This window comes from Thrips palmi, unplaced genomic scaffold, assembly GCF_012932325.1.
Source record: "Thrips palmi isolate BJ-2018 unplaced genomic scaffold, TpBJ-2018v1 HiC_scaffold_16, whole genome shotgun sequence".
NCBI lineage: Eukaryota > Metazoa > Arthropoda > Insecta > Thysanoptera > Thripidae > Thrips > Thrips palmi.
Window position 1 is genome coordinate 16,250,071 of NW_023144625.1, and position 19,307 is coordinate 16,269,377.

General features: G+C 62.1%; 2 protein-coding genes across 4 annotated transcripts in view; one reads left to right on the forward strand and one right to left on the reverse strand.

Annotated features, from left to right (window-relative positions):
- LOC117642306 (lipase 3-like) overlaps nt 1–10,205 on the reverse strand; it is a 38,349-nt gene extending 28,144 nt beyond the window's left edge. The window contains exon 1 of the mRNA XM_034380380.1: nt 9,798–10,205. The gene's annotated coding sequence lies outside the window, so the exon portion shown is untranslated. The remainder of the gene's footprint in view (nt 1–9,797) is intronic.
- Nucleotides 1–19,307, forward strand: part of LOC117642305 (NADPH oxidase 5) — a 47,220-nt gene that overhangs the window by 21,932 nt on the left and 5,981 nt on the right. Inside the window, exons 2-5 of one of the 3 annotated variants that reach the window (XM_034380376.1) lie at nt 2,128–2,222; nt 13,128–13,239; nt 15,147–15,244; nt 18,336–18,456. In XM_034380376.1, coding sequence (XP_034236267.1) covers nt 2,128–2,222; nt 13,128–13,239; nt 15,147–15,244; nt 18,336–18,456 — 426 coding nt within the window. Of the gene's footprint in view, nt 1–2,127; nt 2,223–9,827; nt 9,923–13,127; nt 13,240–15,146; nt 15,245–17,139; nt 17,269–18,335; nt 18,457–19,307 lie in introns of those variants that run through there. The other 2 variants (XM_034380377.1, XM_034380378.1) reach the window with 2 other exon arrangements.

Here is a 19,307-nt window from a genome sequence, read left to right on the forward strand (position 1 = left end):
CACCAATTAAAGCAGCCAATTGCACAAGCGACTCCATCTCCCCGCGGATCGGATCGCCTGAGCAATGCAGACGTTTTCCGAAGGCAGACGGTTTAACGAATTACTAGTGTGGCCGCCGAGCTGCGCGGGGGAACCTTTCGCAGCCGAGGTTGGGATTCGCGCCGCGTTTGCCAGATTAATGACTTCAACTTTCGGTCGCTGCACTTCGCTACATGCCGTGTTCTCCAAGTTTTCCACTGCATTGGCGACTCATTGAAATGATAATTTCTATATACGCGAGCTGGCTTGACATGCCCGTGTCAAATCACGTCAGACGTCAAAGTCGCGAGTGGCCCTTCCCGCCATGCACTCGCTGGCCGAGGCCGGGGCAGCCCGACGGGCAGCCCATCGGAATCCAGAGACAAATTAAAGAGTGATGAGACGCGCCTGATGAGTGATGGGGTGGGCGGGGGATCATCCCGCCGTGATGGACGCACCGAGACGGGCCGGCCGAGCTGCCAGCGGAGGACGGGACGGCCTAAGCAGTGCGTTCATCGCGCGGCGAGAGGGACAGAGCGACAGAGCAGTCAGCAGGCTGGCCGCCTGCGAGGTAGGCAGCCTGCGCGTGCTGCGCGCAGCCGTGGCTGGCGGGCCGGCCTACCCCGCATTACCATTACCATTACGGGCTGGAGGCGGCCAGGCAGGGCTGGCAGACGGCCGGCAGGCCCGAGGGGCGAGCATTAGCGGACGCATTTCGGTAATGGTGTCCAGATAAACGCAATAAATCCTTCCGCTGCGCATCGCGCTGAGCAGTGCAGCGGCGGGGCGAGATAAGCCGCCGAAACGGAGGAGGGGAAGAAAAAGGCGAGGCACATTAATCACGACTCACTCACCGCCGCGTGCAGATCATATAGAGTCTTATCGCATCGAGAAAGAAAAGGGAGGAGGAAGGGCGCGATGTTCGGCACGCACGGCCCCGCCCGGGGTCACGCGGGGCGGGGCGGGGCGGGGCGGGGCGGGGGTGTGGCCGCGAGGTGCAAGAAAGCGACCTGGCAAGGTCAAAGCCGGGCCAGGCGCACGGCGCTGGACGTGACGCCCGGATCGGCCGACTCAAGCTCACAATTTCCCCGCGGGTTTTCATTTTTCGCATTCAGGAGACTTCCTTAGAGAACGTCTTGCTCGCGGTGGTCGGGGCGCTGGGAAATGTTAATGAGGCGCGTACTGGGATTGAGAAAGAGCACGCTGCGTTCCGCAATGGAGCCGTGCCGTACCGCCCGACAGATCTGTCAGGAGTCCCCCCACACACTCGGCCGACACATAATCCCGTGCAGAATGAGCGCGGTGCTTCCAGTCCGCGTCCAGCCCACTGCAAGCCCCGCGCCTGCAACAACAGCAGTCGGCGGCGTGGCTGTGTGACGACTCCATCCCGTTGTGTCCAGAGCGCACCGAACTGCCGCGCGAAACGGGAACCACCGTGCCGAGTGCGAATAGTCCGTTCCCACGGGGTGTCGTCAACACCTGACGGTGTATCCGTCCGCCGGGGCGAGAGCACGTCGGCGGCGTTGGTTGGTCTGCCTTGCACCACCGGAGGACAGACCGGGACCGACACCGCCCGACTGGCCGCTGGCTCTGGCGGTCTAGCGGGCCTCCCTCCCTCCCCTCCCCCGCGGTCGGCAACGCCGGGCAACGCCGTGTGGGAAAACGGCGGATTAATATGATAGGATGGTCATAAGGGGCCGCGCGGCCGATCCAATAATCCGAAAACTTCCTGTCAGCACGTCTGTCGGGGGGAAGGGGCGGGGGGGATCCGGCGAGCCGTATCGGGCACCGCAAGGGAAGCGGCGTGCGCGTCTGACCCCCGCCGTCGTCGCGGTCGCGCTTCTTGCGCGCCTCCACGACGTCCCGGAGAGCCAGGACGTCGTGGAGCGTCGCCAGCGGCCCATTTCCAGAACACAATACGACGTGGCGGCGACTCGGCGGCTCGACGCGCGCGCCCTCTGGCCTATAATCACAGCGACTTTCGGCGGCCTCTCCGGCCTCACGCGCGGCGAGCTCGGCCTCGCTCTCGGCTGTGTCACGGCCACTTCCGGTCAGTCACCTACACTCGAAAAGAAAAAAATCATCAACTCGTGCCCTCGTGTGTTCCAGGACCTCCTGGTGATTCTCTTCAAGCTCTTCGACCAGGACCGCGACGAGCTCCTGGTGCAGGAGGACTGGATCGAGTTCCTCAAGCAGAGACTCACGTAAGTTGGACGCGGTTTTCGGGTGGCGTGGCGTTGCCTCACGAGGCTCGCGACAAGACGGCTTCCGTCCCATAAAGAGGGAACTGCAACGCGCCGTAATGTACTTCAAGAGGTGCCTGCGCGGCCCTCCACTGGCAGGCAATGGCGCTCGTGATTAAGTCACAGCAATTGGGCAATTATTGATGTGACGGCCGGCAAAGCAACTGCTTTATATCGCGCGTCCGGGGCCTGGGTTCGAAACCCAGCCAGGAAGACCTTCTTTTTTTTCGATGTTGCAAGGCGGCCGTTTTGGCCGATTATAATGGCGGTCCGATAAGTCCACCGCAAATCCCGTGGCGTTATTTAGCGCTGCGCGGAAAGCCTTGGCTGCAATGAATCAGGGGGGCCAACCGTGTGTTTAGCCGGCCGATGCGTATCGCACCGCGGAGCCACGGCGGAGCATGGCGGAGCATGGCGGAGCCCAGACTGGAAGACTGGATTCTCAATAACATCCTCCTGGCCGGGGCCGGGGCCAGCCTCCGTGCCCCGGGGCCTGCGTAAACCGAGCCGGCCAGACGGACTGCTGCGAGGCCCCAGTGGTCCACTGGCCTCTGGTCCACTGGCCCGCTGGCCGCACCGCCAGACCTGGGCCTCGATACGGATCGCCCGTGAATGTGCGTGCGAGTGCCTGGCCAATGCCTGGCCACTGCCTGGCCAATGCCGGCGGGGACCTCACGAAGGCGCGGAGGAGCGCGAGCATCCCGATGACGACGTGATGGAGAGTGGCGGCCGAGTGCCTGCCAGGGCGGCGCTTTGCCCGGCTCCCGCGTTCAGGTCACCGCGAATCCTGGCCGCGGTCAAGTCCACCGCCACGGACGTGGTGGTTCGGCGGTAGTGCCCGCGACGACGGCGACGACGACGGCCCCGCCGGCCTGGCCCCGGCCGCGCGCTGACTCAGAGTGACTGCAGTCGGATGCGGAGGAAAGTGGAGGGGGGTGGAGGGGGAGGCGGGGACTGTGGGTCGAGGCTAGCCAGAGAATAAATTGGTGGGGCAAGTGTTGGCGATTAGAAGTCGAGCACCGGGCCACACGCACACGGACGCGCGCGCACACACACACACGCAAACACGGCACAGGCGCGCCGCTTGGCCCGTTCCTATGAGACGCACAGGCGTCTCCGGACCCACACAAATATCTGGAGCACGAAATATTAGGGCTGGCCTACGCGCGTTGATGCAACAACGGCCAGCCAGACAGGCCGCTTAACGAAGTGATGGAGGGGGGCGGCGGCAGTGGCGGCGCGGCGAAACGGAGGCCGAAATTACGCGCGGGGTCAGTGTCAGTGCGATCACCGGATGCAGGGCGACGCACAGAATGCGGAGCAGGAAGGCTGGTTCCCCACACCGCTCGTGTCGTCGCTCCGTTTCCCTCGCACTCGCGGGGCGTCCCGTAGGGTTGCGACAGAGACAAGGCGTCGATTGGGCAGGCTCGGACTGGCCCCCAAAAGGCCGCCCAAAGTCAGGAAAATCCGCAAATTTCCGAGATTCGACCACTTTTTGACCAACTTGGTCAGAAAATCGTTGCGGTCAAAGCCAAAATCGTTGTGGTCAAGGTCTTCCCGATGAATGGCATGAAAGAGTGGGGTCTTAAGAATACTAGGACGTCGAGGGAGGCCTTTTAAGTCAACTAGATTGGGCACAGTGGCCGCCCAAAGTCAGCAAAATCAGCAAATTTCCGATATTCGACCACTTTTTGACCAACTTGGTCAGAAAATCGTTGCGGTCAAAGCCAAAATCGTTGTGGTCAAGGTCTTCCCGATGAATGGCATGAAAGAGTGGGGTCTTAAGAATACTAGGACGTCGAGGGAGGCCTTTTAAGTCAACTAGATTGGACACAGTGGCCGCCCAAAGTCAGCAAAATCAGCAAATTTTCGAGATTCGACTACTTTTGACCAACTTTGGTCCCAAAATCGTTGCGGTCGAGGGAAAAATCGTTGTGGTCAAGGTCTTCCCGATGAATGGCATGAAAGAGTAGGGTCTTAAGAATACTAGGGCGTCGAGGTAGGCTGTTCGCCGCAACTAGATCGGACGCGGTCCGTTTGGCATTCGCACAGCAGGAAGAGTATAACAAAGCGCCACTCGCTCCTCCGAGCAGGGGCGTCGATCGGTTGACCGGGTTAATGCGACACATTAATTGGTGCAGCCCGCTCCCTCCCTCTCCGACGACGACGACGACGACGGGGAAGCGGGGAAAGGACGCAGCGCGCCGAGTTCGAAGAAACGGAAAGTGGCTTTTGTCTTCCTGACCCAAATCTTGCGCCTCGCACTTGGTTTACAACGATCACTCGGGTGAGGCTTTTGTTTCGGTAGCGGCACATTCCCGGCCAGGGAATTCAACACACTCACACGCACACACACACACACACACACACAGAGGCGCCGGCCTTCTAATTCCAGGCTGACATTCCGACAGTCGCGGAGAGAGGTATCTGCTTTTTGATCCGTGCACACTGGCCGAATGCACTTTGTAAAATCTCACCAGTTTTTTCCCCCTGCCCTTCTTTTGGTTCTCAAGCCACGGATGTGTGTGTGAGTGCCTACAGTGGCCCGGCTGTCGTCGGCCGATCTCGGCCGATCCGGAAACGACTGGGGCTAAACGTTTTCTCTGAGGGTGAAGCGGATCCCAGATCGCGCGCAGGCAATTTCATGACCTTCCTTTCCATTCATAATCGGAAGCAAAATGGGCGACGGCGACGCGGCGTGCCTATCGCCTTCGGCCTTCACCCGGCGCGCGGCCCGCGCGGCCCCCGCGACCGTGGGTTCGAATACCGGCCGCAATGCATCGTTTTTTCCGTCGGAAGGTGTAATGTCCGGTGCCGCTTACGCCGCTTCCGCGGACGTGGCCGCCTGACGGCTCTGCCTGACGGCTGTTGTGACCGCCGTGGATGGATGGGCCGGGCAGCCCCACGGCCCCACGGATCGGCTGATCCTATCAGGTTTAGCCAGTCCGCTGTCCGCCGCCACGCCGCCACCCTCCATCCGCCGGCACTATCAGACCGCCGAATGGCCGACAAAGACGCGCCTTGCTCGCGTTGAAGGCGACCGTCACACTGCCAAACCGGCGGCAGAGATTGGATCGGCAGCTTATGCAGAGTAGTGGCTCGGGGCCGCTCGGGGCTGCGAGGACTTGTGTTGACGGGTCGGAAAGGCCGGACAAGGAAAACACGAGTCAACTACTAGATCGGAATTGGCTTTAAGCACCGTTCGTTTTAGGTATGCAAAAACAAAACGTGGCCGTCCACACATGGCTAGTCCATGTTTTCAGCATCTTGTTGTTTTTTTTTTTTTTTTTCGCGCTGGCGCACTTGAGCGAGTCGTGACACGGGGATATTCAATTCCAGTCGGCGTTTTGCTTTTGCTGCATTTTTACGAGTGTTTCGTGACAGGAGGCGCCGCGCGTCCCGACCGTCCCGTCGGCGAGGCGGAGCTGCGCGCCGCGCGGTCAAGCGGAACCAATGCGAGGCCTCCCTTCGCCCCGGGCGCCGCGCCGCGTATTGCCGGCATTGTTTATTAATTACTGCCGGCCGGTCGTTGTTGCGGACACACTCGCGGTGACACTCGCAGTGACACTCGCGGCGACACGTACAATTGCGGCTGTAGCGGCGGGACGTGCAGATAGTCTCTGTTTCCAGGAAAGTTTCTGAAATAAATAAAAACGTGACGAAATAACCTGGAAACACGCGGCGGTGGCGGTCTCTGCGCAACCTTTCACCGAAACACCCGCACACTGTCAGCGAATGCCTCGCCTACGTGCGTGGCAGTGCGTCTGTGTGAGTGGCCTACGTGTGTGTATGTGTAATGAGTGTACGTGTGCGTATGTGCGTGCGTGTGTGTGTGTGTGTGTGTGTGTGTGCGATGTCACGTACTGCGCGCAGTGTCCGGTACGACTCGTAATTAGAAGTATAGCGCCTGACACAGGGGCCGCATCCGCGGAGCTCCGCGAAGCTACAACTGTTGCCCCGCAGCCGGGCACTGGCACACTGGCACTGGCCTAGCGATGTAATGCGACGATAGGGAGGGCTGGCCGGCCGTTCATCACGATTACTACATCAGTTTGATGCGTTTAATGGGCCCCACAATTACACCTCATTTCGTGTTTTCGGCCGCGCGAGCGACGCCACAGTGCACGCCACGCGGAGCGCGAAGCGCGAAGCCACGCCGCGGGAAGATCTACGGCGGATTAGACGCTCGCTGGAATTAGTGTCAGGTTCAAAACGCATATTTTATGGGGAAACGGCCGCTACTTTAAACCGTGTTTTCCTTCCTTTATTTGCCGGAGGGGCGCTTCGGCGACGTAGCGAAGACACTGCAAGTGACACTGCGCCTCCTCCGGTTTTCTGGCCCACTGTGCAGTGGCGGCACGGCAGCCACGGCAGGCGGCTTGCGCGCCGAAGTGCTTCGTCGTGATGACCACTTGTTGCCGCGCTGCCGCGCTGCCGCGGAGAATGCGGGCCGCGCGAGCTGCCGCAGTAAATACATCGCCATCCTCCCCATTTTTTCCTGCCCGCTCAAAAACAATAATCCATTAACATCGGGCGACTCGGCCATTAAAAGAAACGAGCCGAGACAAAAAGCGGCTCCGCTTTCGCGCGAAGTTTGAGCCGCGCGGCCCTGACGGCCCTGCCCTGGCCCACTGTGTGGCGGCGGCATTACCATCAGGGGCGGGGGAAGGCCGTGCAATGCAGCGCGGACGGCCAGGGCGACGGGCCGCAGGGCCGGGCCGGGGTGGCACGCCGGCACACGACCACCACACCGCCACCGAATGGATGTCGCCGGCTCCTCGCACTCTGGATTGGGCCGATCAATGCGAGCATCGACAGGCCCGGATTGCCCGGCCTGCCCGGCCCGGCCTGCCCGGCTGCATTCCTGGGGGGCGTCACTAAATCGCATCAATTTGCCGGCCCTAAACGCTCCGCTGCGCCGCTGCGCTGTCCGTGATTGGCCTGTGTACGGACGCGTTACGGGTCGGCCGGGACATAACTCGCCGGGCCCTGCTCAGCCTGGCTCGGCCCACCCTCGGGCTGCACCCGCCATTTTAGACGTAAACAGACTTGCGTCACGAGTGCAGCGGCGCGGCGGCCCTGGGCCCTGGCCCTGGCGGCGGCCTTGACGGCGGCCTTCTCGTCCGTGTTCCTGACGCCCTGCGCCGCAGCCCTCGCTCGCGCCGTGCGTACAGTGTGTCACTGCGTCTCCACCTCGTCCCCACGCCGCGCGGCGCACCACGCCCTCCTGCCGAGCGATCTCGGTGCGACATCGCGCTGTCTCTCTCGCACTCACTGGGGCGTCCCGACCGGGTGCGAGAGAGACAGCGCCGTTCGGAATCAGCCTACTGGCGGGGCGTGAGTTACGGGCACGTATTCATGTGCGACAATGTCTCGGCGGACTGTCACCAGCATCCCGTCGTCGTCGTCGTCGTCGTCGGGCCCCCACCTCCCTTTGTGGCGAGTGCGGCCTGTGCGCCCCGCCCGGCCCCGCCCGCCTTGATTCAGACGAGCTGCACTCAATCGACTCGCTGTGCGGTCCCGTTCGCCGGTCCCGTAGAATATATTCCGCCGTCTCCGAACCGGGGCCCCAGCGCCCAGGAAGACGGCGGAGGTCGACATGCCCGAAACAGTGTACCGCGATTTGTCATACTTGGTCATACCACCAGAGACCCCTGACTTTCGATACGAGTCTCCCGAATTGATTGGCGTCCAGCGACGGCAGTGAAGTCGTCGAGGACCCTCGTGACCGTCATGACCGTCATGGCCATGCCTGCTTCGCTGACGCCTCGCGAGCGGTCGGGCGAAGGTGGTAATCCACCTGCAGCAGCACGGGCCGGCGAGGAGTCAGGACGAGTCAGGAAGCGCGCCGCCGCCGGAGAGAAGGTGTCGGCGCGACTAGGCCTCCCGGCCGGCAGCGCGGCGCCCCCTAGCGGCGCCTTGTCGAAACAGCCGCGCCTCTGAATGCGAAGCGCGCCGGCCTGCTGCGTTAAGTACGTAAGCAAGGTGCCATAGGAACCCCTGGCCATTAAATTGTCGGGCCGAGTGTACCGCCGGTACTGGCCGCGCGGCGCTGAAGGGCCTTCCCGGCCTTCCATCAGGCGCTACATTTCGACAGGACGTCTCCGTGAGCCTCACTTCCCCGTGCGGCTGAATGCCGTCTATGACGCACGCCGATGGCCGCCCGATGGCAGAGAGAGGTCCCGAGGGCACGCGCCGCCTCCTCTATCATTTCCGCTGCCTGAGCGCGATTGGGGGCGGGGGGGGGGGGGGGAGCATCCCGCAAACCGTGTAAGCGGGTTCGTTCCGATGAGAAATATCCGTTTTGCGCGAAAGAGGCTTTTGTTTTGAAAGCCGGAGGGGCCTTGTGTCACACACAGACCATTGTCCATCCCACGCGGCAGGGAACAAGAGGGCCCATTCGTAAGCGCTCACAAACGGGCGCTCACACACACACACTCACACACACACACTCACACACACACGACCGCAAAGGCGGCGAACGCACGGCCGGCTGCCGTCAGGCCTTCACTGGCAGGGAGCCAGTCCCAACACCACGCTCTTTAATCTTCTCAGTGCAACAGTGTTGGCCGTTAGAGGCGGCAGGGGATCAAATTTCCGCTCATTCAGACTTGAATTGACAAACAACGCGCGCGCCCTCGTGAATGGCGAACACGGCGACACGACTGGCTATTGGCAGACACGCGCGAGGCACAATGAATGAAGTGGACTCGCTGGGCCACAAACACCCGAGGGGCGGCGTTGGTTGCCTGGGCCCTGCCCCGTCCCGGTAGCACGAGGCCTGCCGCGAGGCCCTTGAACCTCGTGGTCCTTGGAGGTTATCGGAATTTAGAGCGCGCTGTAAGGTCCGAGCGAGCTGGCCAAGCGTAGCCAAGCCCACTCCGGCCTGGCGGCAGTGCAGCTAGCAGTGCGGCACCAGTGCAGCAGCAACCTGCAGCAACCCGTTTACGAGGTTATTAAACACTCGCCGCGTTCTCACTGACATTGTATCCTAATTTATCACGACTCGCCGTTGCTGCGCCTTGCTGTCAAAACGGCAGGCATAACCCCACACAACGTCTCATAACCACCAAAGCCTCCGAGCATTTTTCTTTCGTTCCGCTATCGGCCAGGAGTAGGCAGACTCAGTCCGTGACACGAACACACATACACACACACACACACACACACACACAGACAGACACACACACACACACACACACACACGAACACACACACACGCCCGCTTCTCATTCGTTTTGGAGAACCCTGAATCTCGCCCCAGTTCGCGCCAGCTTGGGTTGCGCGGGCGAGGAGTGGAGCTGTCATCCAGTCCGCCTGAAGGATATCTCTCTCTCTCTTTCTCTCTCTCCCCTCCATGGATAGCCAACATCCGGCCGCACTTTTTACTGCGCGACATGTAGAACAGGGGCATAAAGTGCGGACCTTGACGACGTGTTAGTTTACCGTCGCCGGGGTGCAGACGACATGCCGTTAGTTCATTACGTTTAGCGCTGCCATCGCACATCGCGCAGAGAGCTTCGCAGTTGCACTCACCAATCTTTAGCAGGACGCCGTCCAGAGGAGTGCAGTAAAGTTGGACTGTGTCTCCATATGCCCGAGTGTCTGCGAGGCTGCTGCGTTGCATCAACAGGTCCCACGTTGAGAGGCTCAGAAGTGAGGTTAAGTTGCCCAGTGTCTCTCTAAGCCCAACGGAGAGGCTGCTGCATCCACGAGCCCGGCTCAGTGGCTCCGAGGCAAGCCCAGGCGAGGTTAGGACGCCTAGGTCCGTGGGCCGCGCTGCACCAAGCTCTGCCATAAGGCACGCGACGCGTAGCGACGTGTCCGCGTTGCCAAACTGACTGGGCCGGGAAATATTTCACATTGACAGGTCGGTGCCATCGCGCTGCATATTTATCGCCGGATCAAAATTCCTCGCGTCCTTTCCGAACCGTGCTTTCGTCGCGGCGTCTCTCTCGCACTCCGTCGGCGTTCCTTCGAGCCGGCCCGGGTTGTTCGGAGACGGCTGGCTGGCGGGCTGCAGCGCGGTGAGTCCGTCTGTCTGCCTGTCTGGGACGGACGGGCTGACAGACAGACGGCGGAACGGACTACTAATTTGCGTGAGGGATGTGGCGTGGAATATGATATGCTGGGGGTCACTCAGCGGGTAGGCAAATAATTGGTTTCGGGCAGGTTTCTGCTCCGGTCCGCGGCGCGTCACTGCCGTCACTCCGGAACGCAGCCGCAGCCTTCCCGAAGCGTCCTAGAGCGTGCCATGCCTGCCACGCCACTGGCGGCTTTTCGGGGGTGGGGCGTACCGTCGTGCCACGTCGGCCGACCCAAACTCGCTGGCGGCGCGAAAGCAAGACAGCTGGAGGCGGCCGCGTTGGTTGATATTGGCGAAAAGCGAGACAACCGTATGCCACCTGCAGACTGATTCCGAGAGTCGTCTTCGTCGCTCTGTTTCTGTCACACCTGCACCGTACGCCCCAAGAGAGCGAGAGAGACAGAGCGACGAAAACGACTCCCCGGCATGAGTCTGTGCCACCTGTGGGGCCCTGTGGAGCCTGGTGGGGCCCACTGCCGGCCATTCCGGCTCTAATGGACGCACGAAAATCTCTCTCATGTCTTCGGTCCCACCGTCCGACTGCGTGCCTGTCTGTCCGTGTTGTGCAATGTGCCGGCCAGGCCGTGTCCAGTGCCGACTCGGCGACTCGGCCGGCAAGCAAATAAAGGCCGACATTTGAGCTTGTCGTCGGCACACCCCTGCCCGCCCGCCTGCCGGCCCGCCGGCCGGCGCGCTCGCTCTCTGAATTTCATTTTTGGCCGAGTGGTGTCATTCCCGTTACAGCCTGAATCACTAAGCAGTTTCCTCGGCGATGCTGCCCGGCCAGGACCGCGGCCGGGGCCCAGCCGGGACCCAGAAGGTGTGGGTTATTGGAGGATAACTGACCGTCTGGCTTTACGAGGGCCGTTGCCTCGCAGGCGGAGTGAGAGTGAGAGAGAGAGAGAGAACGCAGCCGTTCTGCCACCTTAGCTAATTACAGAGACAGCTTTTGGGGGTCGTCTGTATGCAGCTCCATACTTAAGCAGAGTGCACGGCGTCAGGCGGCCGGTCCCGCTCCCGGACGAGGTGTTGCAGGCCGCGCTGCCGCCGCCCTGCCGCCGCTGCGCCAGGCCATATTCCAAATAAATAATGATGGTCCCCGTGGAGCTCGTCGAGGGCGTTGCGGCGTTGCGCAGCGTGCATCGGGACGCGTTGCGGGGCGTTATCGCCCGGCCGACACCTCGACGAGAGGTTTTCGCTTTCGCCTTGCGCGCGTCTTTCCTGAAGGCTGACGAGATGGAGACGTTTTCGGAGGGAAGGGGATTGCTTGTAATTGGGGGTTGTAAACACGCTCGAAAACAAAAAACAGCACCGCTCTCGGCAAAAGAGCCGCACGCTTTTTCCCCCTGTATTTTCTCACATTGATCGCGTTGCTCCTAGTGACCCCCTGCGGTGCCTGTCTGTCAGCATCCCCCTCCACGGCCTGCGCCATGCGGCTTTGCGGGGGGGGGGGGGGAGCCGCGGTCCGCCCCAGTCCATTCACACACGGCGGTGCGTGGGTAGACACTCGTCTCATTACGAGCGTCAAGTTGGTCGGAATTGTTTTTGAGGGAAATATGAACAAGTGTCTCTTTGCTCTGTTTGTTGCGTATCTCTATTAGGGAGTCGCCTAATGTCCTGTGGTATGAGAAATGACTGTGACGTCACTGAGCTTGGAACGCATTATTCAGTTTCTGCTCAGCGCGGTTTGGTTCTCGCTTCGAGTTGTGTGGCGCGCCATTTCGGCGAAAGCCCTGTCTTGAATGACGTTGGGATCGTTTCGGAGTGGAGCGGTCCGGGGCCCTATAAATACGTGGCTAGGGTGATAAAATGTATCCAGTCCATTAGAAACGCGGCGCGGCGGCTGCCTTGCGCCTGCCATGGAGGTGACACCGGCTGAGTGAACGTGTCACGCGCTCACACGCACACATGCACGCACACATGCGCACACGCACGAACGCGCACGCATACGCAAATGCACACATCAAGACTCACCGCCACTTGACGACTTTGAGTTAGGAGTAGTCGGGGGTTGTGGGTTTCGCAAGCCCCGCGACGGCAATGAGGCGCACATGTCGTGGCTTTCTTTACCACGCGGTATACGCGCTCTCCGAAACGGACTTTCCGCCGAACCTTTTTGCGTCGTCCCGAGTCTGCGCCGAAGCCTCGGCCGAAACGGCCGCGCGCCGCCCGAACGTCTTTTTGCCGGGAGCGGCCGGCGACGGATCTTGGATCGTGGGAGCGCTCGCCTGCAGTGTGCCTGCAGTATAAACAAGCGAGCAAACCTTTTTGCAGTTGGGTTAGGTTCGGTTAGGTTAGGCGTGACAAGTCGGCGCGAAGGCGAACGGCGTGCGGCTGTACTGCAGTGGAGTGGAGTGAAGCGTGGTGCGATGAGTTACGGCCGCCACGCCGCGTCGCGCCGCCACGGCCCACTAGTGTGGTGGTAGTGTCGCCGGCCCGACGCTGGGCCGCGCTCCCCCCGCCCCGCCGGAAGGGGGGCCACCTGCCGTTCAATAAATTTATACCCACAACTTCATGACACTGTGTTGACGACCGCGGCTCTGCCGAACCGCGACGGCGGGCTGGCAGCTTGGCGGCGTGGTGCTGGTTGGGTTCGTCCTGCGCGGAGAGGCAGCGAAGGGCTGGCTGAAGCGGGCTGACTGGATGGCTGTCGCGTCGCCGCCTTCGAGATCTCGAAACATCTCGAGGCTGCTTAGCGATTCGATATAAATGACGTGCTGCTGGCCGCACTGCCGTGCTGCGCTGCGCGTCCTAATCACTTTTTTCCGACTTGTCTGCAGGGATGAGCGGCACATCGACTTCGCGGAGCAGGTGGAGAGCGTCGCCTACGTCCTGTGCGGAGATGGCCCCCTCGACCTGCACCGATTCTGCCAACTGTTCCAGGCCAAAGGGGTGAGTACCGTCTGGTCCGAAGTCCGAAGGTGTGAGTGCGGTTGCCGACTCACCTCACTGTTTTCAAAATCCAGGGAGGCCGTCAGGGCCATCAAGTTGAATCCGAAATGTTGAGTGGTGGTACCGAAGTGAACGGTGGGCCTGCTCAGTCGCCGCCCTGTCTCTCTCGCACTCGCGGAGCGCACCACGGGGGTGCGAGAGAGACAGCGGTACGCGAGAGTCTGCAGCCAAGGACGCGGCGGGCGCGGCGGGCGCGGACGGCGGCGACACCGAAACGCGTGTTTGGCGCGGCGGGGCCACGACCGCCCTGCACTCCGTACATGCTACACCACTCGACGACCACGACGACGACGTCGAGGAGCGGCAATAAGAATGGCCGCGAAAAAGCGGGACGGGGAGAAAAAGAGGAAACGCCAAAACTCGTCCGCCGACTTGCAGGAAGAGGTGTCCGGGGCTCACAAGTCGGGGCGACCGTCGGGCCGACATCGCCGGACATCGGGGCTGACAAATCAATGGCCCGGCCGGCACTGGCGGGCACCTCGACAACATTACCCCCTCCCCCTCGGTGCACCTGCCGTGTAAGGACAGCCCCCCTCCCCCCGTCTGACGGCCGGATGAGGAAAGAGGCGAGGAAATCTTAACGAGATGATCTGCGGGGCGGCCAATGGGCGGCCAGCGTGGCCGGCGCGTCGCGATGCGATAGAGACGGACGCGACGCAATGCGGTCCGCGCGAACCAGAGGCAGGCCTCGAGGCAGGCCGAGCCGAGCCCGCCACCGAGCCGTCGCCAACCTCATATAGCCTGCGACCTCACCAAGAACAGTCCAAAATTAAAGAGTTTGATTAAGAGCAATCCGAAAAGGAAAAATAAGTGGAGTTCAGACAATTTTCTTACATATCGAGGGGCGTCTTGAAAGGGGGGGGGGCGCTGTGATACACGGCGGCATGTGTGCCCCCATCCCATCTAAATTAATCGCCTACCGGTCCAAATGAATGCGTAAGTGTGTGTGTGTGTGTGTGTGCGAATGCGGCCGCGTGCATCGGACGCATAACTCAGAGAATACGCCGCCGACAGTTGCAGAAAATGATTCCGTGCTACGCGCCGTGCGCCCGGTCCCCACCGCGGCTAGATGTCTCTGTCAGCCACAGGGCTGGTGCGGCACGGCGGGGCGGGGCGTGCGGGGCTCGGGGACCACCCTACAGTGTACCGCGAGCTTTGGGTAAACGCGGTAAACGCGCACAAGGGCTCTCCGGCGCGCCGCAGCAAAGCTGCAAATTGGGCGAGCGCGGCGAGTGCAGCTGCAGCCGGGGCGCGAAACTCGAACCTGTCTGCATGGCCTGGGGCTGCAGCGGGCCGCGGCGGGCCGATGCCGGACCTGCGCTCCCTCTCTCTCGCACCCCCGCGGCCTGCGGGACGCGCCGTGAGTGCGAGGAGGGCGTGCAGGCGCTGGCCCCGGCCGGCATCCTCCTGATTGAAAACCACCTCGCCGCCACGCCGCCGCCCAGCGCAAGGCGAGCGCACGCCGGAGCGCCATCCCGGTTCTCGTAATCGAATTTACCAGCCCGGCAAATTTGAAATTGAGACGTGCATATTGATTTAGCGGGCCGTCGGGTCGCCGCGGGCGGGGTGGCATTTTGCCCGGTATTCATGAGCGGCACTGTAAGGAGTCTCGCTCTCTCTCCCACTCATTGCGACGTCCCCCGAGGCCAGGGGCATACCGACCTCAGTTTGGGCAAACTGGGAAACGCGTTGTTTCGCTTTGAATACGTAATGATGCTTGGACTTGATGCGGACTGTGCTGTGCAGGCACACGTTCAGGCACACGTGCAAGCTGCAGGTTGCCACCCCTCCCCCTTTGAGAAACGGACACGCCGATGTTGATGGATTCGGTGCATTATCTGTTCCAGATCGTCGACAAGCTGTACCGGATGGTGGACACCGAGTCGGCAGGCAGCGTCACGCCCGAGCAGGTCCTGTCCCTCGTCGCCAACCTGACCAACCGCAGGTAGGTCCTTCTGCCCGTCAGCCTGCTGGGCCGGCTGGGCCTGGGCAGGGCAGCCCTGGGCTGACACGAAAAGCGGGTTTGGCTCGGCTGCTTCGGCTGCATGCTTTGGCTGCTTTGGCGAGCCCCGGACAAACAAAAAGTAAATCAGTATGTTTATTCTCCGGGCATCGGCTCCGTCGGCGTGATGGTCCAGTAATAGGCCCCTTTGCATAATGTTTTGACGCGAGAGACCCCTCCCGGTCTTCACACTCCGGCAGAATGATGATTCCGAAGGCCTCTCTCTCTTTCTCCCTCACGTCCCGTATGGGTGCGAGAGAGACAGACCGGCGGCCCCCCGCTCGGAATCGGTTAGTTGTTTGCAGCCCGGCCGGTGGCCCGGGTCGCCCGGGCCGACGCGCGCTTCGTTAGTGGTACAAGCAGCTAATAGCCTATCAGTGTGAGAGAGAGAGAGGTGATGCGCCGCGCCTCGGAGAGAGGCAGAGGCTGTCCGTAAATTGGTGGGCAAACAAAGCGCCTATGGGACGCGCCAGAGAGAGAGACAGCGCACCACTGTTGAGGTCGTATCCTTTCCTTCCTCGCGTCGAATAATATGGTGTGCGAGCGACGCAGTGAGCGTCTTCGTGCGAGTGAGTGCGTGCGCGTTTGTGCGTGCGCGAGGCGTGCTGCTCTAATTAGAGTCGACATATCGGACGCCAATTAGAAAGCTCCAATCCGTCCCGGCGCCGCCTAGCCGCCCAGCCAGCCGCCGCGCCGCCGAGCCGTCGCCGTCAGGCCGCTGCAGCAGACTCATTCCGAGAGTCGTTGTCGTCGCTCTGTCTCCCTCGCACCCGTACGGAACGCCCCACGAGTGCGAGAGAGACAGAGCGATGGAAACGACTCGCGGAATCAGTCTACCGCGGGCCGACCCGCCACGGTGACGCCGCGCACCGCGATGGAGGGGAAGAAGAAGAAGACTGACGGAGACGCGAGTCTCGCTCCACTGACGAGCAATAGGGCGGCCGGGGGCGGCACACCACTGCAAAAACATGCAAAAGAGGGCTGCGCGTCGCTGCGCGTGTTGGTGCCAAGGTCACGTTGACGCTATTTGGACTCTCTTGGACCCCAGGCCGTCGGCGGCCTCGGCCTCACGCGGTCGCACCGTTGGCCGGCAGTGCCGTACCGGCATACCGCCTTATGCCATCGACGGGATTTGGTTTACAGCCCGTGTACAGTGTACGCACCGCAGCACTTTTCGCGACTCCATTTTCGCAACGACGCTGTGCCGCGGCCTGCCGACTGACCTGCTCCTGTCTCTCTCGCTCTCGTGGGGCGTCCCGTGTGGGTGCGGGAGAGACAGAGCGGCGAAAACGACTCTCGGAATCAGTCTGCTGCGGGCTGCGCACCTGTGCCGACGTCCCGACGTCCCGACGTCTCGGGTTTAATGAGCAATAATCATAAAACGTTAGTGCGGCACCGCGGCACCGGCCCGGCAATCCCATTGGCCGAGGCGGCGAGGAGGAGAGGCGGGGAGCCTGACCCGCACACGTGTGCCGTGGTGCCGTGCCGTGGTGCCGTGCGGCCGCGCCAAAGCAGAGCCAAAGCAGAGCCCGTGACCCGATCGTGATAAATCGCACGCTTTACATGCACCGCCAGCAGCCACAGAGCGCCTGGCGGGTAGGCAACACACCGATCCGGAGCGTCCCTGCTGCCTACCTCGCAGGGTGCTCGTGCCAGGCGCTGCGGCGCGCTGCGGCTCGCGTACACGGGCGTGCCCTATCTGCGGCGTGGGCGAGGGCGTTGCACTGCCGCACCGCGCTGGCCCGGCCGATGGCTGCCGATGGCACGGCCGGGCCGGGGCGTCTTGGCGTAGGAAGTTGCATTCGGGCACAAACAGAGGTGGCGGCGTTGGCGCGGCGCGCCAGTGTAGTGCAGCAGTGCGCCATGGCGGCGACCGAGCGGACCGAGTGTGCTGACGCCGCGACCAAGACGATGGCGGCGACGACGGTCTGCGTCGAGGCCTGCGCACACCTCCACTGCCAGCCCGAGTGAGTGTGTATTCCTGTACTTCCAGTGAGCCGGCCTCCCAGAGCCCCCAGCCGCAAGCCGGCCCAAGCTGTCAATCAGCCACTTGTCAAAGGCAGCCAGCAGTGTCTGGCCTGCACGGCCTGCATGGCCTGCACGCCGAATCGTTTTCAGGTTTCGCGAGAAAGGGAGCAAGGTTTTGTCTGACGTTTTGCGTCATGCAGCCGCGCTGCACTCGCTCATTTTTACCTGTCCGTCTTTTTACTTTGGCTTTCCACACGCTGCAGCGCTGCAGCCGGACGCACGGATCTTATCACGATGGCAAGGGCTCGCCGTGACTTGTCACACCAACAAAAAATAAAGCACACGCACCGAAAACATTTTTGTTTTGTTTTTAATAGAGTGTCCCCGCGAGAGCCGCGACGCGACGCGCTGTCTGGGCGGCGGGCTGTGCGGGCTGGGGCTCCCCCACCCCTCCCCCACTTGGCGCTGCAGCATGTCAAACTGACCTTAGCCAGGACCAGTAATGACTCCGGCCCCCTCCAAGACCCCCGCCAGGCTGGCCCAGCCCGCCCAGCCTTGCCCAGCCTTGCCACTCATTGGCCTAGGGGTCGCCAAGGCGACGCGTGGCCGCGCCGCGGCGGCCGGGGTGGCTCCGGTGGGCGGGGCCCCGGCTGCAGGCGGCTGGCGGGGACTTGGTGGGAGTTGTTGTTTGACCCCCACATGGTGGCGACTGGCGACGCCGAAGTGCCGTCGGCGTGGTGACGTCATCCGGATCATGGACGACGGAGCGACGGTAGCCGCGGCGCGCTCCTAAATGTATGCGGGCGAGCCGCCCCTCCTCCCCGAAGTGCCCCGCGCTGACGGCGCGCTGACGGCGCGTTGACGGGGAGCTCGCGCCCCCAGCCGGCCAGCCCCCGCCGCCGATCGCGCGGGATAAACCACCCGGCCAGCCGCTAATGGCGGCGATAGCGGCGCCGTTTTGCGTCCGATCGTTTCCGATCGCCAATTTCCGATCGTTACCTAATCTCCGATCGTCAATTCCTGATCGCCAATTTCAGACCGCCAATCTCTCTCCTCCATGTTGCAGGCCCCGCACCGGCTTCGACCGCGGCAACCTGGAATGGCTGGAGCGCCTGTTCAAGGAGACGGTGGGCGACCAGAAGGAGATCCGCCGCGACGACTTCAACAAGATCGTCATCTCCAAGAACGTGAGTCCTGATGGGATAATCTCTGGAGGGGCCAACGGCGTGTTTATGGCGGCCATCAGCGTTATGTCGATCAGCTGGACTCGGATTGGAGATTGAATCGCGAAATTGGGAGATCGCCAAGGAGATAGCGGCGGGCCAGGCGGCGGCGCGGTGCAGCAGCGGCAGCAGGACGGGGGCACTTGCCACCTCACGCCCGCCGCGCCGCCCGCCGCGCCGCCGCAACGCCCACCTGCTGAGGTTCGCGACGATCGGGCAAGCAACGACTGTACCCAAACAAAAAGACAACGTTAAACAGGCGAGTCTAGGTAACGGCTGCCGGTGTCGTTTTCCTGTTCGCCACGGTCGTGACGGTCTTCGCCACGCCCAGGGCATGTGCGCCCCAATCAGGCCGCGGGCGTCCTTCCTCTTTGCGCCACTGTCGCCACGCGCAGTAAAGATCCCCTATTTTACGGCGCGCGCGCAGTCTGGCCTCCGCAGCCCCGCCCTGCTATGCACTCCCCGCTCCAGCGTCCTCCAGTACGGCTCGAGTCAAACATCCACCACATGGCTGCTCTCCGAATGAGATGAGGAATCCGTTGGCACCGTCCAGTGTTCGATTCGACCGGTTATGAGGGATCAAGGATGGCGGTGCTGGACAGGTCTCCTCGCTTGCAGTGTAGCCTCTAGGGTCGCACCGCCTTTGGTTGGGCACCGCCGGCACTGCATCTGGGGTCATTACATTGTTGCGTGCTGCCACTGCCGCCGCCGCACTGCCGCTTTGGCCATCATGATGTGGATAGATTGGAGGTGATAAAGTGCGGCAAAAGGCTCCGGGGCCCTCGGGACTCTTGGAGTATGCAGAGCGGCGCTTT